Source organism: Triturus cristatus, chromosome 4_2 (genome assembly GCF_964204655.1).
Source record: "Triturus cristatus chromosome 4_2, aTriCri1.1, whole genome shotgun sequence".
Lineage (NCBI taxonomy): Eukaryota > Metazoa > Chordata > Amphibia > Caudata > Salamandridae > Triturus > Triturus cristatus.
The window spans coordinates 356,337,117-356,363,288 of NC_140586.1; the positions used below are offsets into that span (position 1 = coordinate 356,337,117).

The 26,172-nt window shown below is 41.7% G+C and overlaps 1 protein-coding gene across 1 annotated transcript in view; it reads right to left on the minus strand.

Annotated features, from left to right (window-relative positions):
* The window catches only part of XPR1 (xenotropic and polytropic retrovirus receptor 1), a 587,601-nt gene that overhangs the window by 218,095 nt on the left and 343,334 nt on the right, over positions 1-26,172 (minus strand). The window contains exon 6 of the mRNA XM_085601765.1: positions 16,604-16,687. Coding sequence (XP_085457891.1) covers positions 16,604-16,687 — 84 coding nt within the window. The remainder of the gene's footprint in view (positions 1-16,603; positions 16,688-26,172) is intronic.

Genomic DNA, 26,172 nt, shown 5'->3' on the forward strand with positions numbered 1-26,172 from the left:
GTACTTCTCCAACCCAGTGGAGTATTCATCTAAAGCGATTGTCTGTTTGGGTGTATGCTTCTGCCTCCAGTAGAGTGCTTGCATTGAACTGCATTAGGGGCAGTATACTATACAATTAGAGCCCGTACCGTTCCCTCTCTCTGACTACCTCCTTTGAATCTTGCTCTCATGTGCTAACACCACATTAAATAGGAGCTTCAACCCAGACCTGTTAGTTATGCCAATGCTTATTTTAAACTAGGGCCGAACATTGACAAGGCCCTGTGGGTAACATGACCAAACAAAAAACACTTACCCAGGTGCCTTGCTCTGGGTTTTGATTCAAAGGATCATATGTTAAGGCAGACTCTCTTGGTGAGTTATATTTGTGTTGGCAGAACAAACAGGAAACCTGGGTACTACATATTTGCCCTTGGCCACTGAATTTGCTTTAATGGCAATTTGCTGCATCAAGCACAAGGAAAACAATGAATTTGAGGGATGTGATTTTTCAATCAACTTCCGCCATGGCGAATTACTCTGGGCAACCTTCCAGGACATCACTTTTTCTTAAAAATGTCACTTGACAAAGGAACCAATCATATTTAAATCAAGCCTGGTCCAGCTCTTATAGGAGGAATCCAAAATAATGAGTCAGCTCTTGTTTTTACTATCAAGCTCCCTATCCCGTTCCTACAAACAACACACTAAGCAATATTCTGGTCGAACAGAAAGTTTACACTATTTGTCTATAATATTAAACTTGTAGTAGACATGCTTGCCTAAAACACTATCGTCCATACACTGACAAAGGCCATTCACCAAGCCATAGAAATTGCCCCGCCCAATCTGGAAATAATAATTTAAAGAAATAGTAGTCAATGGGACCCTTAATTCACTGACACTTGGTACAAAATAATAATATGTACCCAATCTGAGACTCCCTAAAGCAGAACAATCCCCCACAGAAATCTACTCTCAATCGCACACAAATCGCATACCACAGCAAGGCCTTGGAAACCTTGTAAGTGTTCTAGAATCCACTAATAGAAAGGGAACGTTTTAACACAGGGCACATTTTTGCAAACCACCAATGCCCTACGGTAGCTATTCACAGGAGCTCTGCAATAGCTTCTTCATAAAAATGTCCAGAATAAAATGTCCAGAATGGCAGGACAGCCAGCCTTGCAGATAATCCCAACGGTCCCCCCTCAAATCAGTTTCTCCATAACCAAGGCCAACTCCACAAAAATATTTATTTTACTGAAGAACCCCAAATGCTCCAAAGAATCATCGGGGATATCTGTCTAGCTGCAGTTACTGCAGTTGATGTAGAAGCCGGAGCAGTCATCAATAGCACCTTAGCACTCCAGAAAGGTATCCTACACATAGTGGCACATGTAACCAAGTGATAAAGAAATCTGACCTCATCACATCCACATTAAAAGACCTACAGTGGCTTTTCCTCTTTCAACCCGCATTATGTTTAAAACCAGCTGCATCACTTATAAGTTCTTAACAACAAGCCTAGAGTTTACCTGACAAACAAACTAGCCACCACTTCAGGGGGACAACAGCAGACAAGGAACCTGGATAGAACAAGACTGGAGACAAAACATTGCAAGAAGGAAAAACCTGAAGGCAAGCCTTTTCTGTTCATCATACATATCGACACCAGATCAGCACCAACTTTCATACAATTCCCAATAAAAGCAGAAGGCACACCTCTTCAAGTAGCACAAGCCATGACCCGGCAGTCTACCCTCTATCTTGCCCCAATAATTGTATCTTCTGAGGTGCAATGCTCCCTGTTCAGCACTCCCTTGCTCTTGAGCTAGGTTCATATTCTACAAATACCAACCCATATATACACAGTTACAAACAGTTCCCATCAAGATGGAAAAATAGTCACAGCCTTTAACTACCCACTTCAAATCCCCCTCCTAGGACGACCTCACTGCACCCAGCTGACCACAACAACTATTACTCGATTCCCTTGAAGGTCAACAATCATGAGAATGGGAAGAACAGCTCAACCAAATCCCCAAAGAGATACCCACAAGTTGTTAGATATTAGCTAATCTGACTCCTATTTATACCATGGAAAGAAATACAGCCCTGGTCACCACCTGAGAATATATAATAGAATTGCCAGACCTGGCTCCATCAGCTTTCTTGTTCTTTAAATATCTCAGCAACCTTCAATCCTCAACCTTCTCAACATCGTCCTTGAACATCAGCAATCAATGGCGCTTTCTCAAATAGTTCATATTGGTCTTGTCTGCCTCATCTGTCTGCAACCAAAGGTACCAACCACTCTGTTTGTGCTGGCCTTGGGACTCTGTGCACTTTACCACTGCTAGCCAGTGCTAAAGTGCTTGTGCACTCTCCTTTAAACATGGTAAAATTGCCTTACACACAATTGGTACACAATTTACTTGTAAGTCCTTAGTAAAATGGTACAACATGTACCAGGGGTCTGTAAATTAAATGCTACTAGTTTTTGTTGTTGTTGTTTTTGGGTGTTTTATGTAGCGCGAACTAGACCCGGAGGTATCAGAGCGCTTAATATGAGCACCAGTTACGTTACAGACGGACACATTCTTTTTGTTAGGCACGGAGGGATTAAGTGATTTGCCTAGAATCACAGAATGTTGAGCGTCCCTGCAGAGACTCGAACCCGGTTTCTCAGCTCTGAGGTTGGGTGGACCTGCAGTAATTATTGTGCCACTCACTTATGAACCCTTTTAAACAGGTCTCAGGCCTGCCATTTTGACCTAGGAGAATAAACCTTTTGCCAGGCCTCAACGTTCTATTTTAATACATATAAATCCACCTAGAGTACACCCTATGTAGCCCAGAGAGCAGGGTGCGGTATATTTAAAAAAGTTATATGTGTAATTTTTACTTTTCTATGTCCTGGTGGTGAAAAACTCAAATTTGTTTTTCACTACTTCAAGGCCTACTTCTTCCATAACAGAACATTGGATTACTTATTTAATTTAATAAGTGCAAACATTCAATTGAGAGCAGATAGATATTTCATGTTTGGTGTCTGGGAATTATAATTAACAATCTTTAAAGGTAAAGTTGGGTTTTAAGTTAGAATTGTGAAAAATTGAAAATTACACTTTTAGAAAGTTGACAATGTCCTGCCCTAACTATTTGGTGCCTCCAGCTTGTTCCTGGGTCACATGACTGGGTGCAGCTGGCAATCGGACTTTGTTAATTCCTCCAAGACAGCCACACAGTACAGGGATTAGGTGTGCCTGGATGGGCCATCAACTGGCAGTATGGGGCGGAGCTAGGCACAGCCCCAATTGCAAATGAATAGGCTGTGCCCTGAGTTCACACAGAGGACTTGTTAATGCAGACAGTTTGGAGTTAGGGTAAGCGGGGGAACTTCAAGGACTTCAAAGTGAATTCTCTAGAAACGTCTCCTACTTCTAAGTGGACAAATATTGGACCCTCAGACCCACCTCTTCGGTATTGTATTGTATTGCAATTCCATTTATATAGCGCTTACTACCCCTGACGAGGCGTCGAAGCGCTTTTTCAGCAAGTAGCACGCTACTCCGGGACCCATAGAGGATTAGTGTTGAATTAGTATAGTGAAACATGCAAGTACATTTTAAGTGGTGGATAGGTTAGTCAGTTATTTGGATTTGTAATGATAGCAGAAGGACAGAGGAGGAAAAAAGGTTTGTATTTATATAGCGCTTGTTACCCCTGATGGGGTGTTGAAGCACGCTATTCAGGAAGCCCATAAAGGATTAGTGGTGAATTAGTATGGTGAAATATTAAAGTAATTTGAGTGGTGGATATTAGTCAGTTATTTGGAGTTAGAAGGATAGTGGAAGGATAAAAGGGAAGAAAGATTTGCATTCATATGGCACTTGTTACCCCTGATGGGTGTTGAAGCGCTTTTCTGGCGAGTAGCACGCCACTCCGGAACCCATAAAGGATTAGTGTTGAAAATTAGTATAGTAAAATATGAAGTAATTTGAGTAGTGGATATGTTATTCAGTTATTTGGGTAGAGAAGGGTAGGTGGCGGATAGAAGAGGGAAAGAGGTTTATATTTATATAGCGCTTGCTACCCCTGATGGGGTTTTGAAGCGCTAGTAGCACGATACTCTGGAACCCATAAGGATTAGTGTTGAATTAGTATTGTGAAACATGAAAGTAATATTAGTGGTGGATATGTTAGTCCATTATTTGGATTGAGGAGGGTTGGGGAGGGGTAGAAAAGGGAAAAGGTTTGCATTTATATAGCGCTTGTAACCCTGATGGGGTGTTGAGACGCTTTATTGGCGAGTAGCACGCTACTCTGGAACCCATAAAGGATTAGTGGTGAATTAGTATACTTGAATATGGAATTTGAGAAGTGAACATGATAGTCTGTTAATTTTGATTGAAAAGGATAGTGGAGGGATAAAAGAGTGAAGGTTTTTTTTTAGGTCTTAGCAGTAGGAGGAGGCTTTTGGATGAGTAAAAAGGAGATTTGGATGGGAGAAGTCAGAGGGAAGAGTTTAGAAAGGTTTGTTTTAGGGGATCGGTATAGTAAAAGAGGTGTCAGATGATGCAAGGAGGGATAGAGTAGGAGAGAGTCTAGAAAGGGTTATTTTGGGGATCATAGTAGTGGTCTGGGATAAATGAGAGAGTGGATGTAGAGGATATATTGATAGATGTATAGGATGAGAGATAGGGTAGTGCATTGGAAAGAGTAGTAGAAAGAAGTTTGAGATGAGTCAGAAGGTTGGGTTAGAAGATATATTGAGAGAAGTATAGGCTGAAAAATAGGGTAGTGCATTGGAAATGCTAAATTAGAAGAAAGTGATAAATATATAGATCCATAAGAACATTGAAAGTATATAGATACATAAAGGAGGAAAGTATATGTAGAGTAAAGATATTGATAGAGGCACAGGATGAGAAATAGGGTAGTGCATTGGATGTGCTTTTTCAGGAGAAAAGTAACAGACACACAGATCCAAGTACATGGAAGGTACATAGATGCACAATGGAAGTATGTACATGTAGACCAAAGATGATTTTTATTTATTTTTTCTCTCAACAATATAATTATTTTACATGTTTATACAAAGCAATACACAAAGATAGGTACATATCTATAGTGAAAACAAATACTTATATACAGAGGGATATGCTGTAAATTTCTCTTTGCATATGGTGCTTATGTGGGGAAGAGCCAATTCTTGAGTAGTTTTCTGAAGATAAGGTGGCTGTCGGTGGACCTTATGTTGGGGGGTAAAGAGTTCCATAGTTTGGCTGCTTGAACAGAGAAGAATGTGCCACCCATGGTTTTCTTTCTTGTATCTTGGGATTTTGAGGCGAGATGCTCCTTTAGAGCAGAGGTTCCTTTGTTGAATGTGTTTGGTAATTTTATTCCTGATGAAGAGCGGTCCCATTCCATGTATTGCTTTGTGGGTGATACAAAGCAGCTTGAACGTAGATCTTCTGGCAACCGGTAACCAATGCAGGGCTTTCAAGGCAGGGGAGATGTGGTCTTGTGGTTTGATATGCAAGAGCAATCTGGCAGCAGAGTTCTGAATCCGTTGTAGTCTTTTCATGGTCGTTAAAGATGATCCGTGGTAGAGGCTATTGGCGTAATCGAGTTTGGACAGAACAAGGGAGATGGTAGCTTGGACCTTGTGTGGAAATCCCAAATGAGGGAAAATTCGTCGCAGCGTTTTTAGAGTGACAAAGCTTGATCTTGCTAGTTTGTCCACTTGGGCATTCATCGACAGCTTGGAGTCCATTGTCATTCTGAGGTTTCTTACTTTCTTCGATACTTTAGGCGGTGATCCCAGTTCATTAGGCCATGCGGCAAGCGGGTTGTAATGTTTCCAATATCCACACGTGAGTATTTCAGTTTTTGAAGCATTCAATTTGATATGGCTCCAAGTCATCCACTGATCCACGGCTCTGAGACAGCTGAAAATTGGTGATTTTCCAATGTCTTTGGGGCATTCCAGTTAAAGGAATATTTGTGTGTCATCTGAATAGTTATAGCACGTGAGGTGAAATTTATTGATCAGTACTGGTAATGACTTCATGAAGATGTTGAAAAGCATGGGCGAGTGATAGAACCTTGAGGGGGTTGGACGAGAAAGGTGGGGTTTGGATGACATTAGTTCTGTTTCGAAGGTAGGACGTGATCCAGTCTAGAGCAGTTCCCTCTATGCCGGCTTCATACAGTCTTTGTTTCACAGTGTCATGGTAAACCGTTTCAAAGGCAGCTGAGAGGTCCAAGAGGAGTAGCGCAGCAACCCCGTTGCGGTCAACTGTATTCTTCAGGTCATCCTAGATGGCAAGGAGGGCAGATTCAGTGCCTCTTCCCGGACTGAATCCTGTTTGGAAGTCTGAAAGTATGTCATTCTCTTTAATGAATTGTGACATCTGGGCGAACGCTGCTCTATCAGTTTGCCCAGGAAAGGTCAATTTGTAATGGGTCTGTAGTTGTCAGGGTTCAGCGGGTCCAAGTTTGTTTTCTTCAGTAAAGGGCGTACGTGTGATTTTTTGAGTTCTTCTGGAAATATTCCGGTAGTGAAGGAATCGTTGATGATTCTTCTTACTGGAGTGGCATCAGAGGTTGTTAAAAGAATTGTCTTGAAAGTTTGTGGTGGACAGGGGTCAGAAGGGCTGCCGGCAGACCTGCTTGCTTTGACCAGGTCCATAAATTCATCGTGTGAGATGTGTTGGAAGGAACGGAGAGGTTTGGTTACAGTATTCTTGGACCTATGGATACTATAGAAGAAGGACTGCTGTGCTGCTTTGCTGCCAGAGGGACTTTCACTTTGCTGCCCTGCTACTCTGCTGCCAACTGCCCTGCGTGCTTCAAGGGCTACAGCAACAAATGATGGACGGTCTGCCAAGCCGGGTCTTCCCTGGACTGGAAACAAGCATCTTGGGACCAGTTTCAGGGCATTTCACCTGCCATCATTTGTTGCTGCAGCACTTTTCGCCCTAGGTAGAATGGGTATGCCGAGATGTGGGTCCCTTGCTAGCGATGCTACTGGATTCAAGTTAGTCTGGCTCAAGAGGAGTGTCACCACAAAACCAGTCCCAGGATGCTTGTTTACGGTCCAGGGAGGACCAAGCTTGGCATCTGGGCTGGACTGTTCCCATGAGGAGCAGGGGTCAAGACTGATTTGTATATTGTTCGTTCTAAACTGGGGTGGCGTAGTGAGCAAACTAACAATGGATTTAACTCAGATCTCTTGACTGGGGGTGAATGTTTGATTCATTCAGCCTTTCGTCCATCATTTGGTGTTGCGGTACTATTTGCTGAGAAGGAAGACTGGACCTGCATCCTTCATCCTGGCTGAAGTGACTCCAAGGGTCAGCCAGCTGACCTCCTTTTTTGAGCTACAGGGACATAAGTTCCAGAGGCTCCCTGCAACTGCCCAGCAGACCTGCAACTGGAATTTCAACTGGGTCCTGTCTGAGTCCCTGCTGGCCTCAGCTGGAGAGGGTTTCTGACCACCAAGTGGTGCCCCTCAGGTCCTGGACCCTTGGTGTGGCCTCATCTGAGCTCTCCTCAAGTTTTGGGCTCTTCTTGAAAGGGTCAGTTTGCGCCAAGATCTTGCTCTCCGCACCGCCAGCCAACACGAAGCTCCAGTGAACCAGACTCTTCATGCCATAGTGACCGGCAACGATGCTGGACAGCGCAAGATGTGCACTCCGCACTACAATATCAACAGCTCACGGTGACCGCTAACACGTAGCTACAGCACGACTGCCCGCAACGCCTAATAGGATCTTCGTGCTACAGCTGCAACTGTCCGTGACGTCTGGCCTGTTATTTGAAGTACATCGACAAATGTCTGTGATGTCGAGCCGGTTCTTTGCACTGCACTGACTACCCGTGACGCTTGCCCTGCTCTTCGCAGACCCTTCCACCGAAAACAGAACTCTTTACATGGAATTAGAAGGTAAATCTTTCAGCTGGACAAAATTGTCCGTGTATCCGACCTGCGCTCTATCGCGGGCGGTCTGAATTTATGGCCTTCACCTGGTCTTGCACGACCAACTAACTGGAAGTGGTGCTTTGTGGAGCTTTACTTACCTGAAATCTTTAAAACTGCATTTCACTGGTTTTAATGACTTGATTTTTGTTGTTTGGTTGTTAAATAATGTATTAAATTTTACTCTATTTTTCCGAAATGGTGTGGGATTTCTCGTGTTGTGTTTTCACTTTATTACTTTTTGAAGTAAAGCAAAAATACTTTGCCCATTGCCTCCAAGTTAAGCCTGACTGCTGTTGTGCCAAGGTACCAGAGGATTAAGTAAAAGTTAATTTGGGGTTTGGTTGTGTTTCACCCTGACCGATATTGTGGCTCCTGCTTGAGTAGGGTTTTACCCCCCTTAACCTGTAACCCAGTATCCAACAATAACATTGGTGAAGGGACAAAACAGACAAAAACTTAAATGTTGCAAAAAAAACACTCTGTCACTTCGAGAGATCTCATGGTACTAAAAACCTATGACTAGTGAAGGGTTTACCGATATATATATATATTTTTTTTTTTAAAGACCGGGTAAACAGATGTTAAGCGAAATTCCAGTAGGAGGGCGTTCCATAAAGATGGCATTAATATCGAAAACGTGTGTCCTTCAGTTCTGATTCGTCTGAAGCTTGGGACAGCTCGAGGCAGTTTGTTGGAAGCATCTTAGGCAATGTTCGGTAAATCTACACACGAAGAGCAGTAATTTACCATAAAGGTATTTATAATTAAGACAATTTTAAAGTAAATTTGCTTGCATATCGGAGCCACTGTAATGATTTTAATAACTTCCATGAGGCACTTCTGCAAGGGGTTCTTTAGGCTAGGCATGCAGCTTGATTATGGACCAAATGAGTTTGTTGATTAAGGGACTTTTATATTCCTAGATAAACCGAGTTGCACTAGTCTAATATGGAATCGATTGTAGCAGTTACCACTATCTTAATGGAGGTCACTTGCCAAATAGTAGCTATATGTCTAAAGAACTGTAGCTGATACATGCGTATTAGCACAGATAGCACTTGAGGCGAAATTTGCAAATTGTAAACAATTTTTACTCCTAGACTTTAAAACCTCTTAAACCTACATAAGACATAAAGGCCAAATAGAGTCATTTCATAAATGGAAACTGCTGCCTATAATTAAGATCTCAATCTTGTCTGGATTAATCTTCAGCCAGTTCCATTAATCCAAATATTGATATCAACCAGACAGACTTTAAGGGCCTCCCTTTCCATGGGACCCAGCCAGAACAAAATTTGCATGGCATCGGCTTATGTATAGAAGTTTAATAGTTTTACGTTAAATGATTGAACTAACATAGTAACTGGTTGAACATATATATCAACCAAATATGGTGAGAATACCAATCCTTTAGCTACAACACAGTTAGGAGATAAGGATTTAGAACAAAAGTAGCCCAATTTATCTTTGAGTATGTTCCAGAAAAAAATAAGAAAACCAATTAAGATCCGTACTTTGCATGCCAAAATACGTTAATCAGCTAATCATAATTTGAAAGTCTACTGTGTCAAAATGCAGTCAACAGGTCTAATAAGATCAGTTCGCTGGTGCAGTTCCTATCAGAAGCTTAGTGGAGGTCATCTAGAGTGACCAAAATGGCCAATTCCATAGATCTGTTCTGTCTAAAGCCTATTAAGACATCATCCAGGTTCGGACTGTTTTCTTTAAAAGCACGTAAGTTTCCTTGCAAAGAAGGATTCCAGTATTTTTGCAGCAGCAGACAAAATTGTGAGAGGTCGTAACTGGCCATATCTCTACTATCTAACCGACACTTATTTAGAAGTGGGATTATGGTACCCATTTTGAATTCTAGTTCAATCCTCCCAGAATTGAGCGATACATTCAAACATTGTATATATGTTGACAGGACATGTGCATTTTGAGCTTGAACCTTAATAGGTTTTGGGTCCAATGGGGATCCTGATTTAAAGAATTTAATCAGATCAATAGAGGTATCAAGTAAAGCAGTGTTTAATTTTGACCAGAAGTATGCGTCTTCCTAGTTGAATTCCTTATCTTCACAGTAAGAGCATATATAAATCAACCGGTTTGTAACATTCTGAGTGGTATTTAATATCAGAACAATCTTGTTATCAAATAAAGTTGCGAACTGGTTACAGATACTCTCAGTTACCTTATTGCGGAGTTCCTGATTGTTATTCTGGAGCTCGTTAAATAGTGCGTTTTTAGAGTTTTTGATTGTATTATGTATGAGACACCCAGTTCTAACACGGCCTACAGATTACAGCTTCCGTAACTAACAGACCTGACGAGAGTGCCGGAACTTACGATTGGTTTGCTTTAAGCTCGTGATAAGCCTCCATAAGCAAAACTTCAGTTAGACAAAGTAATAAAGTAAACAATCAAGTGGTTCGTCCTGCGTTACACCCAATAAAAATATTGCCAGTGACATACATACTATGTTCCTTTAGCCAAAGTCCTTGGGATATCTTTGGAAAGATAGGAATGTAGTTTGCACTGATTTAGAAATACTTCATGTTCTTACTTGTAGCCATCCTCTGATCTTTGTTCCTAACCTCCCTCTGGGGATGGCTCTATTTCCACATCTTTCGTCCAGAGAAAGCCTTTGTTTGTGGGCTTAACTCTTCGCACAGTCTTTTTTTCATGGCAATTTGATTAACTGCTTCCCTGGAGTGACTTGGAGCTGGAAAGCTTTCTGCTGTGTCCTAGCTAGAGGACAATGCAACTCTGTCTCAACACTCAAAACAATGTTCTTGTAACATTCCGGATTGCAAGCACTAACCACTCTTTCTCTCGTCTTGCTATCATTTTGGGACCTTTCTGCCAAGGGTACTATTCAAGAGTAGAGTGTATCGACTGAAAGAAACTGTGGGCACTAAGAGCTCCTACAATACAAGATATATATCTATCTATATCTATATCTATCTATATATATATATATATATACACACACACACACACACACACACAGATATATATATCTATCTATGTATAAATAATCACACACACAGTGAGTACAACATTTAAACAAGCAATGGCAAATTCTAAAGGTATAGATTGAATTGTGAGTCCATTTTGAGTCCTAACTAAATCATAGAGAAAACAATTGTCTTGAGCACTCGGAGTTCAAAGAAATTGGAACATTCAATAAGGAGTCGTGAAGTGTCCGTTGTCTTTAATTGGATCCACCAATTCTTTTCTTGATTCCTTAATTACTGTACATCAATTTGTATACATCCATAATGCACTTTACACAGTCAACACGTGTTTTGTCATTTGGCTTTTTAGCCCCCGACTTCATCAGGGCTGTTAATAGTAAACAAACCGAAGCACAAAATAAATGTAGGTACACAACACTTTCGTAGCATCAACCACCATTTAGTGCGAAGTCCAAAAATAAATAAACATTATAAGCCGGTAAGTCCAACGTGATGCATTATGTCCAAAAGAGGACCAAGCATGCAGAGCACAATACAGATGTGTAAGTCAAAGGCCAAATGAGAGGCATATCATCGAATAGGAAAGTAACAGATTTATAGGGTCAAATCCCCTTACAACATTAAGTAATGTTGTAAGTGGACTTTATCCTATAAATCAATGCATTCGTTGATTTGATCTTATAAATCTGAGACTTTCCTATTCTATTTATATGCCTCTAATTTGGCCTATGGCTTACACATATGTATTATGCTCTGTATTCTTTTTCCCCTTTTGGACATAATGCTTCACGTTGGACTTACCGGCTTATACTTATGCTCATTTATTTTTGGATTTCGCACTGAACAGAGAGTGGTGCTACGAAAGTGCTATGTACCTATATTTATTTTGTGCTATAGTCTGTTTACTATTTACAGCCTTGAAGTAAGAGGGTAAAAAGCCAAACAACAAAACACGTGGGATATTGGTGTGTGCATTCATTTTTTTATGTTGTACGTGGATTTGATGTTTATGGGTAAACAGCATCACAGTTAGGTTGAGTATTATTGAAGTCACTAGACCTGCAGGTCTAGTAACATGTTTATGGTTTTTTCAGGCATGCTCATTGAATGTAATGCAAGCACTCCATAGGAGGTGGAACGATGTTTCAAACAGCCAAGTGCATGAGACGATAAAGAAATCCTCCTCTGGGTGGAGCCAAAGACCACTTAATGTATATTTTAAAATATTTATAATGCTTGATAAAGCCGACATTGGCACAGCCAAGCCAGACCTGGAAACACAAACATGTGGTGCCACAATCATTGACCAGTGTAATGTGAGAATTAGGTTTGTGGACAAATATACAGATTAGTATGAAGGTGAGAATTGGGGTTGTAGTAAAATATAACGGCTAGTGTGAAGGTGACGATTGGATTAAGGTTGGGGTCAGCTAACAGTTTTCTTTAATATTAGAGACAGTGATAGAATTAGAGTCAAGTTTCACGGTTGGAAAAGCAGAAGAAAAAAAAATTTGACACACGAGGACATTTTAGAACTATTTACATTCAAACCTTTTGGTTTGAACGAGAAACTGTTCAAACTAATTGCTTCAACTAGTCACAGAATCATAAACGCACCAGAAGCTTTCGATCTTTTGAGTGTTTTTTGATGCAACTCATGTGAACTAACATCGTATATACAGTATCAAGAGGTGCCTCTCCAATAACACGTATACACACAGCCAGAAAGCGCAATAAACACCAACAAAGCAGCTGCACAATAGAGAAGCACATCCGCAATAACAAAAAACACATACAGGCACTAATAAGGCTTTCTTTGATAACAATGCATATATACCCGAAATGAATGATCACCAACACTGCACACACTATAGCAGAAAGGCTCTACACCAACAATGCATGGACACTGTGCTGACAATTCATATACAACCATTACAAAATAATGGGGTAACCCAATAATCGCCACCGGACCTGGGTACAATGCGGTAATGAAACAGGTGGTCCGTGACTGCTTTAAAGCAGAAATGAATTGTAATTTCTCATATATGTGTCGCTTAATAAGTCAAACACTAGTGATGAATACTAAATAGAGCGCATAGACATACCTTGCTACCTAAAGTAACATAGTTTAAAAACATACAGTTAATGTCATCCAAAAGGAGGAGGGGCGCCAAGAGTTTGTTAGGGTTAGGTATATTTAACTTCATATACTCAAAATTGGATCAAAATTAATTAGATACCAAGATTGCTTGAAGAAAGGGGGGGGAGGGGGGATAGGAGTGCTGGTGAAAAGGTAAGAAAGGTGAAAAGTCACAGATGATTAGATTATATACATTTTCAATAATTTTGACAAAGGACTGGTAGCGAGACCAGTACAGGAAGGCCTGTCCGAACAAGTTATTTACAACATTTATTATACTTTTTTTGTAAAATGCAAAACTGCAACATCAGGTAAGGGGAATGGGATGCTATACAGGCCCTAAGTAGGGGTAGTGCGTCAACGTTTCAGCTCCGCTTGTGCTTAGAGGGTGACTTGTACCTCCGCTGCGAGTCTTCCTCAGGACAAAGGGGGGGACGGGGGGCAACCTAATCCTGGTGCCACTCAGGCATCCCAGGTAATGCACTGGAGCTTGAGTACCAAGGGACTCAGTCAGGGTATTCCATATGTAGTGAGCTGAATTCCACTGAAGAGGGCCCACCTTGTGAAGTCCTCACCGGTATCAATTACCGTAGATTAAATAGTAACGTAGTTAACAGGCATCAGAGTTAATCTGTCAAGACCTGTTTAGGAAGGAGTCGGGCGCAGCGCGCCTCGAAGAATGCCTTCTGCCAAGTTCAAAAGCCTCTACACCAACAATGCATGGACACTGTGCTGACAATTCATATACAAGCACGAAGATCCATCTAACAATGCAACACAAGCACTTAGAATCTATCTACTAAGGATGCTTATGCCCATGAACACCAGAATAGCAAACCTATATAGGAACACACTAAGAACATCTCTGCAAACGCTGTATATACGAAGAGCTGCCCGTAAATAGATACTAAAAGCTCTGTCCGCCAGTAACATGCATGCCAACATATAGACCTTTGCCTATAGCGCTATAGGCAAGCGTAGAATGGATATTTTCCTTTAACAGTATATCTGTGCAAATGGTAAGGTCTATTCCTTCATACACTCATGGTACATACAGAGACCAGCTATCCCTAAACACCACCTTCAAAAGAAAATAGGGCTTTACACACAGTACATAATCACTCACTAGAGACTCCTTCACTGTACCAAAACAATCACGGGGGGGGGGGGGGGTCATAACTGAAAACACCATGGGCTCTAGCTTACTGCACACAAATACACATATGGTCATACCCTCTGGCCACAAGCAATAAGGCGTAAGGGGGCCGATTACTGGAGACCTGACCACTGCATGCAATCACTGGCCACCAAATCACTGCACACCAAGAGGACATCTCCGTTAACGTCTTGTTTTTGCTAACCTGCACCAAAATATGTTTCAAAACAGGTGCAATGAGCTCCTACCTGCACTGTATACAGGGTGCACTCCCTTTCCAGCCGAGATGCTCACATGGTGTAATGCCCGCAACTGCGACGTCTCTAACTGGGCAGCCCACAACGTGGAATGTATTGTCATACTCCTATTATACAGCTTTTTCACTGCCTACTGGTGCGCACGTTTTCTTACTCCGCGGTGCTTCTAACGCAGATCTGTCACAAGACCCCCCCAACTCAATGCTTGTCTGTATGTTCTCACTCTTATTCTATACGTGTAGCGGGCCCAGAAACCATTTCGCCATTATAACATTGTAAATGTTTCCTCCCTACCAATATCCAAGTCTTTTTAGAAACATTGTGTATCTCCCGTTCATGCGTTTCCTGACCCTCTTTTGTTTTCTGCAAATGTTTCTAATGACTGGTCCCAATCTTGTGGTTTTCTGTCGATCCATGCAGGTCAGGTGAGACTGCACATCTGTGCCATTGGGGGTGGGGAAGGGGAGTGGGGGGTGGAGGAGAAGGCGATGGGGGGGGGGGGGAGGGAGGGAGAGAGCGAACGCAGGAGAGAGGGGGAGAGAGAGTGTGTCTGTGTCTGTTTGCCTGTCTGTCTTTTAAATTAAATCTTTGATCGCACTGTCTTATTCAATCTTGGGACCTTTGGTAGCTAGAATTGCACAAAATCTTCCCCCCTACTCGAGCAGTAGGATAGGTGCCATGAAGTGGTAAGATTTGGGTGCCTGATCAGATACTGGTGATACGTAGAACACCATGTTTTCACAGACAGGTGTACCCCAGCCTGACCGTGTGCACCAAATGTGCGGAGGCAAAACAGCACCCCATTGCTGAATACCTAATCTTGCAGAACTTGCTGAGCAGTCTGGCCTTAAATGTGGGCGGTCAGATGGCCATCGGCACATGCGGCATACCCTGGCAGCACGTGATTCAGTCAGCAATCATCCACCCAAGAGGGCAGTGGGGGCAATCTTCCTTGATGTACACCACGAAGAAGCCACAATTATGTCGAAAAGATTGACCCCATTTGAGGTCCACAAAATCCCTCCTCCATGACCAAAGACAGTTCATCCATTATCCTAGGCACAGAGACACTACAGTTGTTGTCTTGAATACTATGCCACAATATCAGGCCTGCAGCTAGGGATTTTAGAGACGGCTGATTTGATGAGGCTGGTCTGGGACCAGTTGAGCAACCTCCCATTCAAAAGGTCTTTTCTTGTCCTTGTTCACCATTTGCTATCAGATTTTCCTTCCGCTATCAGACGCTAATGTACTTTATCCCTGTTAATCATATAAGTTATTTTGTGACCTTTTTGTGCGCATCTTTTGAGGGGCAGGTAAGATCAATTTGCTCTCCAAGTACTCCCACTGCACTTTGTTGACTAGATCTATAGCATGCTTCACAGGAGTTTGGTGTTGCGACTTTCTCTCAATTACTACAAAATATGATTTCAAAGTCTGTGCAAACAGTAGTGCGCATGTCAGTGTCTAAGGGTGCCTTGAGGGTTCTGTGGTGTGGTCATAACAGACTTGTGATAGTTTGAGATATTATTCACAGTCAACAGGGGTGACAGGATACGGGGAGTGTCTTTATGAACTCCTACTGCCAGGTAATATCTTTGGGGTGGTGAATATCAAAGTTTGAGTCAGGCTTTTTTGGGGAGCACTCAGGCAAACCTGGCTGGTGAGGAGTTTCATGATGTGTGTAAGGTGGTGTGCAGTATTGATATCCCTAATCTACATCAGATTAACAGAGGAAAGTGACAGAAGGTGTGTGATCATACTTGCTTGGTGGTGTATCTTGTCTGAATGGTTGCCTGAGCAGGAGGTAGAACCTGGTATGACCTCAAGTATGCTATAACACAAAGTGCAATGACGCATGCCCTGCACTTACTTATAAAGAATAAATAGCCTTCACCTGTTTTGGCCGCAAGTTGTAAAGAATGACCTGTCCCTTTTACTGCTCACAAGGTGAAACTAGGACACCTGCGCTGCCCCACAAGGTGATCATTACCTCTCGCCAGCATTAACACAATGTGTAGCAAACTCTTGCACATACCGTTCCGCAAGGCATGACCGGTCTTCAATCCTGCTTCACAAGATAATACACATTCTCACCTGTGCTGCACCGAGAGGAGGCACCCGCAATCGTTTCATGGCCTTCTGCCTGTCTCCATCTTCAAGGTCATTGGTCACCACAGTCTGATGGGAAAAGCATAGCACACAAACTGAGAAGATGGACATAATGGAAAATATTCTACTACAACCTTCTCGCATAGGCTACTGCTGGAGCATCAACTCAATGGATTAGACAGTTACAATTAACACTTTCTTCAACATTTAACCATCTTGTAAAAATTCCCTTTTTAATATACCCTCCAGAAGATGCATTTCTAGTTTTTAACCTTGTGGGGGTAACTCTAAATCTCTACATAATCCTTTACATCGAAGCACCATGTCAGCTTCAATTTGGAGCAAGAACAAGAGGCCTTTTGTACTCTAGTATGTTGCAGTCCCAAAGTATGCAATTTGTAAAATCACATGGCTTGCGGCCACAAAAGCTCAGATTTTATTGTACAAAAACACTTTTGTGAGTTGAAAAATCCTTTCCAAATTTCAAAAGGGGTTCTGTAACTCATCCTGAATCACTATTAGAATGGGGCATTTCAGGCTTAAAACCTTCGATTGGATACGGACAACCAACTTAGTTTGATAATGTGAACATGGGGATAAAGGTCTGTCTTTCCTAGCAAGCCTCCATCTGTGTTTGTAGTCAATTATAAGGAGTCACAACGTAATTAAAATTAAACACGTCATTTTTCAACACTCCCCCAAAAGAGCATTTGCAAAGCAACCTATATGTACAAAGATCACATTGCAGAAGACTGAAAGATTGCAAAACCTTGGTAGGCAATTTGCATCCACCATTCACAATCTACCTCTACGTACATAAGGCCCAAAGTAACATGAGAAAGTATACTCAACGGCAAAAAACAATGATTGAGGCATCTTGTGGGACAATTATTGAATAGTATTTCTTTCTTAAGATGAGATCTTCAATAGATTCACATGCATTTAATAATATAGAAACATTTAAAGAGAAGACAGGTAAGAAGATTATTGATAAAGAAATTGTCCTACTTCATAATTTGCTCTAAAATAAGCATGTAGGTAGCAACTGTTGCAAATTGTTTCAACAAACTTCCATGCATATGTTTTACAGATCTCTGCAGGTCGTTGTCGATGTGTGTGGTAATCTTGATTTAATTCTTGCATTTTCTTTTTCAGCGAAAAAAGACATCACAAAATAATTTTATAAAACTGTTTTACCATTTATAGATGTGATTCATAGTGATAACGTCCATGCAATCAGAATTAAACCAAAGTCTTTTCTCTTCCAATACCTGTTGATCTGGTTAGGTTATGTTAAATGTCCTCATAGAGTGCATGATCGACAATGGTTTCTTGGTACAAAGAACCATAGGAACAATATAGGTAAAAGTACGAAGTTTGCTGGATAAAGAACTCCAGAGTATGGTAACAAGAAGCTGGGCTGCCTTTTTCAATGTTTTGTTAATTTTTGGACCAAATACCAGCTTCACCATGACTGAGCATATATCGATGGGGTATATCTTAGTGTTGACTGGTGATGAAGGCAAGAGTCCGTCCATAAGAGATCGATGGATGGTTCATAGTATCTTAAAAATGTGCACAACAATGTACTCTAGATAGTAAGACATGTTTCATTTTAAGTTTCTCCTCTTGCAACACAGTTCTTTTGTTGTCATCACACGTTTCAACCTGTCGAATCCTTTAATCTACTTGTGACCCCTTCACTTGTCTCTGGGCTACAGGGGGATCTGGCTCTGAGGGACTTTTTGAATATAAAATTTAATTTTGAGCTAACCAATTTGAAGCAGTGCCTAACCAGTACCATCCAAGCATGACAACCCTATTTTAACTAAATAATGGGTGCTTATACAACAAAGTTGATTAGGGAATACATTTCTTTCCAGTATTCATTTACCTTTGCCCAAAATGTATTTTCCCAGTTACTAGTAGCTTCATAATATTTCACGAAGATAGACCTTAATGGAATCTTTTGCATGTAATAAATTCTAAAAACACAGAAACAAATCGACAAATTGGATCCAAATCGGACATTAAGCTTCATCAGGCACAACCTTTACCATTTGTCTCCAGAAGTTATTATCGCCAATTTCCCTCCACATATATCATAGATTTCATTACAACATGGTGTTTGAGAATGTTTTGTTTAGCCTACAATTCGGAGATGGTTACCTACAGTTATGTTCACTGAGGTTCTCTTTAAGGGTGTAGAATTGTATAAAACATCTACTTGTCCAAGGGATGGGACACTTCAGAAATTTACTTGCCCTGTAAAAGAAATCCACTTGTCCCTTTTGGTGCCATGCAGTGAGCTGACAGATTTTGGTGTTATCTCCATGTATCATAGCTCACAATATATCAGGGTTTGGATTCTAGAAAGGCTCTGTTTTTGTCACTTTTTGCAAATCTACATACATGTGTTGTAGGTAACATGGAATCAGAAATTACACCGTTGATATGTCCGTTGAGTCTGTTTTACTAAACGATGCCTCAGAGATATGCGTTTGAAGTTCCACAATAGATTAGAAAAAAAAAATCGAGTTGCAAATTCTTTTTGTGTACATTTTATTTTGAAAGCAAACAATCACCAATCATGCTTTCAGGCTTCTGCATGTATTTCCTTATATTCTGGGAGCAATCACGGACCATTATTGGCAGCCTCAAACTGTCAAATTTTGCAAACATACATATATGTTTTATGCTGGAACCAAGCTGAGCTCAAAGCATTTCCTTCAAGCACCCACTTAATTGTAAAGGCTTTGCATTAATGAATCATGGGTACAGAATATAGAACAACTGATACATGTGGATGCAAAACTTGCCTTAGCTGCAGACAATTTTTTCAAAGATCCATTTATGATATTGTAAACTGGTAGCCAAAGGGTTTGTGCTGCAGGGGATTGGACCTACTTGTCCAGTGAACCAAATAAGTGAACTTTTTTTTCTTTGAGGTTATAGAATATGCCCTGGGTGTCATGTGATAGGAATTCCACATCAGTCTCCCGCTCAAGACATTGCTCTTTTGAATAAAATGTATTCTTAACTGCAAACAGGTTTTGTACGATGCTCATAGATTTATGAATTTGTTTTTTGCTGCAGCAAAGCACAAATCTACTTTTCCTACACTCGTCTATCCTAATCACATTTCCTCTGACACTCCGTTATTAACCTGTATTGTTTCATTACTTGTAATGGTTTTATTTTTTTAAGTAAAGGTTTTCAAATGACCAAATGCAATAAATAAATTGAAATTGCCTTTATTTATTTGCAGTTTATATATCACAGGTACTAGAATTGGTGGTGTCGGAGCACTTAATTAACTGGAGGCACTTATGGACACATTTTTGATGACCCTCTGATATTTTACAAATAGATCAAAAGTGTAGCCAGTCCTCTGTTCACGTTTAATGAAGACAGTTTATGAGTGCCAGACTTTTTGCTCTTACGAGAGCCCTATATAGCTGGACAAATTTGGATTCTGGCTGAGTGAGATAACACTCTGTTATATCTAGCAAGCTCATACTTTTTTAAAGCACCTCAGATGGTAACATTTACAGAGGAAGTATAAGGCCCATATCCTGCAGTGACCATGTTTATTATTGCTGAGTTAGTAAGCAGGTTCTGCCAGTGACCAAGGTCTTCAGATATTTTGCCTGTAGATGCAGCTGGACAAAGGTCCTCTGCAGGGCGGGGAGATGTGCCAGCCTGTCCTTGTACCTTATCCACGCATCTCTTTGTAGGTTATCTCACAGTGAGCTAGACATTCCTGCAAGCCCTTGAAGGTTCTCACTTGAACAAAACGGTTTTGATGACAAGCAAAGTGGGCTTTGATCTCATGGGTCATCCACAACCACAGTATACCACTTTTTGTGAGAGTGGTTCCAGCCTGTCCAACCAGGCAATGGGAGATTGACTGCGTGGCTACATGTTTCTTGATGTGGGCTACCGGTTCTGCCTTGCAATAGGTTAATTCAACCTCCCCTAACTGGGGTCCATGAATGAGACATGTATATAGGATGCTTGTACAAGGGTGACTTGCTTGTGTGTGGAGGGTTTGGGGGTTACATGTATGTAATGGAACCAATAGGTGCTAAAGTCCACTGGACTTCACAAGTGTGCTGCACACAATTGTGGTCTCCTTTGAGCAGGGCTGCTTTTGTCCTAGAGGACAAGCCAACTTGAATGTACACTTCTGCAGCAGACGGATGCTCCTGTGACTAGACTAGTCATTCAACGTTTAAAGCAGAAGACTCCATGGTTGGCTTCACACAGGCTGTCTCAGAAATGAGAGTGGACTAAGTAATGGCCCTCAGCCAGTACTAAGTTAAATATATCTACTCAACAGCAAGGTGACTTGTGTGCAAGAACAGGAGAGAAGGGCAGGGCCAGGAGTGGAACTGCTCCATTGTTCACATTCTCCCCAGAGACTCGGCTTAAGTTCGGGAAAGCCTGTGAAGTTGCCTTGCTGCTTGACTTGTAGAGAAAAAGCTTCCCAGCCTACAAACAAAATGAACTGTGCCTGCCAGGAAGAAGTGGCGTGATCCAAGGGAATGAGGCAAGGCCCAGCGGACCGCAATTGCATGAATGGGGGAATCTCGACTGAGAATGAGACTACCCAGGAGTCACAGGTCACCTCAGGCCAGCTGCCCAGTGAAAGCATGGTAACATCTGTGTTGAGCAGCCGCTTTATTGTCTGCAGACATCGGGAAGCGGAGTCTGCTCATCCCCGTCCCTTCCCCTAACCATAGATTACCTAAAGTTATGGAGACACTGTTGCTCTGGCTTGTGGCATGGTAGCATGGATTTTTATTTCAGCCAGCCACAGAGTTTAGTTAAATTTTGAGCACTTTCAATAAGCACGATGCTCTCGGTTACACCTTCCACATGTTTGGTATCTGCCTTATGCATGAGTGGCATATCTGGTCACACCACGAGTGGGCATGCATTGTTAACCTGTCAATTTCACTTGAAAGTCCTGCTCCAAATATAGCCATCTGTTTATTTTTTATTTTTAAGGAGGACCAGTTGATTGATTCCCCGAGTTCACTTGCAAGGATAGGAATCAGCCTTTTAGATTGATGTTTGGGATGTGATTTTTTTTGCACATATTAATTATTAGATTATACTATTAAGGGCCCTATTTTTGTTTGCAGGTCATTAGTTGGATGGTGCTGTCATAAAGAGATGCGCAGACTGGTTCCTTTATGGGTCGAAATTTCGACATGATCATGAAGTTTCCCGATGGACATTGCTTTGTGCAAGGATATATTCAGAACTGATGATCTGTTATAAAATGTAAATGCCCTATGTTATCAGGATGTCTATGTATGTCAAACTATTTTTGTTTTCGCACAGAGCACCTTTTGCATCATGCCCCATCTACATTGATTGTTCTAATATTTTATGAGAATACTATGAGATTATATACCACACTGACAAAATATTTTGGGTCCTTCGGTTTCATTCCTTGATATACTATCATACCTACTGAAGAATTGGTCTCATGAGCATGGTAGATCTTGTTTAAAGTGTTGGACATGGGTGCCGTTGTGTTTCCAAAGTATAATTGACCCAGGTTCCGTTGTGGGTACAAGGGTCGGTGCTTGTTGTTTTATACTTGTTTTCCTTAACTGAATGGTCCAATGCTTGATTTCACAGATAATCATCAACTCCTTTGTGCACAGCCGGAATCTCAGATTTTGCTGCCAGATCCTTTACGGACTTACAAAATGAACAGCAAGAGTCTGCCAAGAGCTACAGGGAATCCCGAAAGAGTTTGTAACTTTCAAACCTTGGTACATATGTAAGAACTATCTACACTCTATGCAACAGTCGGGAGTGTCTGGTTTTTGTGTGCAATTCCACCCATAAAAAAATTGTGCCCTCACGTTACCTGCAATACTCTTTAGCAGATATATTAACCCACGGCCAATTTTATAATGATTCAAACCTGTTGCCAGAGGTCTATGTCTCTCTCACATGCACGCACACATCCTTCAGCAAGTGCATTAACCATCACACTTACCTTACCCGTAATATGCCCATAGACAAAGATTTGCACAACGGAGCCCCGAACTCCTTAAGTTGTCTTTAAAAGAAGCTTGTATGTGAGAGCCAGAACTGCTCTACTATCGTATTTATTTTTACAGTTTACAGTTTACAGTGGCAAAGTTTGTGAAAAAGATACATATGCTTACTGTCAATGATCTACTGCTGGTGACATCACTCTTCCTTACTACCCCGACGAATATGTGGGACCCCGGAACATTTTGGTTTACTCTTCCCGCACTGTCCCCAGAATTAAGTTTGGCTCCAGCACATGCATTGCACTATTTACAGATTCTGCATGTGCACGCCAGCACTGGCGTCCATTCCAGCACGGATATGTCCATTCCCATGTCTAGGTCCAACCCCTGCTTAGCCAACTGTTTCCTCAGCTGAGGTTTAACTCCATTGGCTCAAAGAGCAGACAGCAGACTGTCTTCCGCCTCTGTAAGCCTACGACCAAGGCTGCCCTCCACCAGGCAATGCTGACTGCATCAGCACCGAAGGCTGGCCATGGCAGAGGGACTCAGGTTGCGGTCTCCCTGAGCAGACTACAGGCAATGGGGCATGCATTTCTGTAACATGGCAGCCTATTTTTTAAACAGCAGGGGGTGACATAGCGATATGATCTGGCTTCTGACTCGTACAGCTCTGCGTTCTCCATAGGTCATATTACTCCAGGATGGCACTATATAGGATGGGAAGGAGTGACTTGGAGCTATGAGTGAGAGGAAGTGCTTGGGTGGGTTTCCTTAGCTATATCCTTTGGACATGCCCCAACATACAGTGTTAGGAGACTGGGAGATGCATGGAGCAGGTCGTAGGCCCCTGAGCTGGAACTACGAACAAATGATTTGTGTTACACATTTGGTGGGAAGAAAATGTACCAAAAAACCTGAAACTGTGGTTTGCCTTGGGCGTGGTATTTGCTAAGCACAATATTGCCAGGCACTAGGGTGCGAGCAAAGGACAGACTCTGCAGGATTGGAACCAAGACATGGAATGATGCATGCTGTCAGAGCACGTGATATCTGGAGGCTGGGGGTGCACTAGGAAGTGGGGAAAGATTTGGGGTGCATGGAACTCTAACAAGGGTCTCTGAAGACCTGCCTGTTCAGATCGAAGAATGGGGAAAACAGTAGCGGTTAACACTTGTCAGCTGCAGATTAACAATGCAGAAAGACACCCCATTTCTACACAGTTAATGTGTTAGTTATTGTACATTGCCTCTAGATATTACTGGTGCCAGTGACGGCCCTTTGTTGGGTTTATAAAAATCAATAAAAAGATTTTTAATTAAAGAAATATTCTGTAACATGCTGCAAATGAAAACTGATATTTTTGGTCAAATTAGATATGACAATCTGGTGTTTTAAGAAAAAGAAGTGCATTTTGTGTAAATGAGAAGCAAATGTTTCGGGACAAATACGTGTACTTTAAACATGCAACAAGCATATTTGCCGTTTCAACGACCTGTCTGAAGTATGTATGAGGTTCTTGCTGCTTTATTTTGTTTGAGCACTTCTATGAAGTTGAGATGCCGAGCATTTTTTAATAGAGCACTCTCGACTGGCACAACGCATTTCTCTATTATAGAGAAATGGGAGTTGGCATGTGTGCATTTTAGATATGTTAATAAAACTTCCCTTTTTTCATTCGTTTTTTAAAGTTTATTATTAGTTTGAGATTTTCTCTGTTTAGACCCTGTTTTTTTTAGGATTTCTTTGGCCCATTTCACTGTGCCTTGCTGTGATATCTTTTTATCTATATTGTTGAACACTGCTCTGGACTAACAGAGGACGCCATTTTGATTTATAGTGGCGGAATAGGAGTCTTTACCTATTGCCTGATGTGGCCAAATGGGTACTGGCCTCCACTATGTAAAGTGTTTGTCCAGTCTGCAGCAAGTGGGTTGTTTGCTGCATCGGCTGCTTATTGATTTTGCATATATTTTGAATGAAACCGGAGAATGTGGTCATGGATGACTGAGGGCACAGTTGAATCTATTTTAGATTTTCAATGTAGGAATACTGTACAAAATGGGGGCTGGATATAGTCTGCCTGATATTGCTGCCATTCCCGAAGCTTGTGCGAGTTCTGAGACGATAGGCTGTGCGAGGGCTGCAGACTGCGTTCTCTTTATAAGAGCAGGGATGACAAGCCTCTTCGCAGGTCCTGCTCTTTTGTTCCGTTCAGCTGTCATGCTCATAAGGTTGATAAGCAGTGTGGGGAGACGAAGCAGTCTCTTTACCAGTCTAGAACTAGTCTTTAATCATGACCTGCCCTTTTGTACACCAGGAGATGCTATTTTCAAAGGGCTGATAAGTGTAAGTTGTGAAGGTTTCTCTCCCCTTAGTGTTTGCGTTTTGTGCTCTAGGTTCCAACACTTCTTCCTGCTGACACAGACAAAGTCTGCTGGAGGTTCGTCTGGAGATGGATACACAAACTAGTTCTAGAACTGTGCTAGGGTAATATACAAACCCCGTCTACAGACATGATAGAACAAGCGTTTGCAATGCAATAGATCTCGCATTACTGATAGTTTGTGGTATTGGCGTTGCAAATAATAATGCAATGCCAATAGTTCATACTTTCAGTAATGCAAGACCTAGTGCATTGCAAATGCTTGCGTAGTGAGCCACGAACCACCATTGTATGTCTCAGTGCTGTATTGCAAGCTGCTCCTAGAGGTTCCTAGTGAGCAAGGCACCAGCACTGCATGTCTAGGTGCAGTACCGCAAGCTGCTCCTAGTGGTCCCTAGTGAGCAAGGCACCACCACTGCATGTCTAGGTGCAGTACCGCAAGCTGCTCCTAGACGTGCCTAGTGAGCAAGGAACCAGCACTGCATGTCTACAAAGTTGGAGTTATAGCCATTATAAATGGCAATGTTTTTTACCTAGCCATGTTGCAGGGTGCAGTATCATATGTGGCCCAAAGGAGACCTCTTTTGGTCAGATATGGTACTGCACCATGCAGAAGTTAGGGGTAAATCTACGCAACCCATTATAGTACTACGAGTACATTCAAATAGCTATGTCCATATATACAATTAGTAGGTTTGAATTGTGACAAAATAATTATTACATTAATTTCGGATTACGTTGTATTGTGTGTGGAGCTGATGAAGGGAAATTTATAGACGGTCTCATATAAATGTGAGATGTTCTAGTGAGTGAAGCAACCACTGCCAGCCTAGCTTTGGATCAAGTGTGTGTCTTGCCTTAAGCCTTTTAAGAAAATAGTGCCTCGAGGTTGCAATTAAAACCTAGGGAGTAACAACACATGTAACAGGGGGTGTGCTCATGGGAGGATACAAGAAGAGACAAGGGAGTACTAAAGAGGGACTACTAAACCTACTGACCAATGAAAAGCCACCATTTACAAAGGACAGGGAAAAGAGCCAATTTAAAAAGATGGGCGGAAAGTGGGCGGAGCTTTATGCCCATATCCTCAATACAGCATGTCTCGAAAAGACAGCCCAAGCGCTGTCTAGGCGAAACCTAAAAATGGG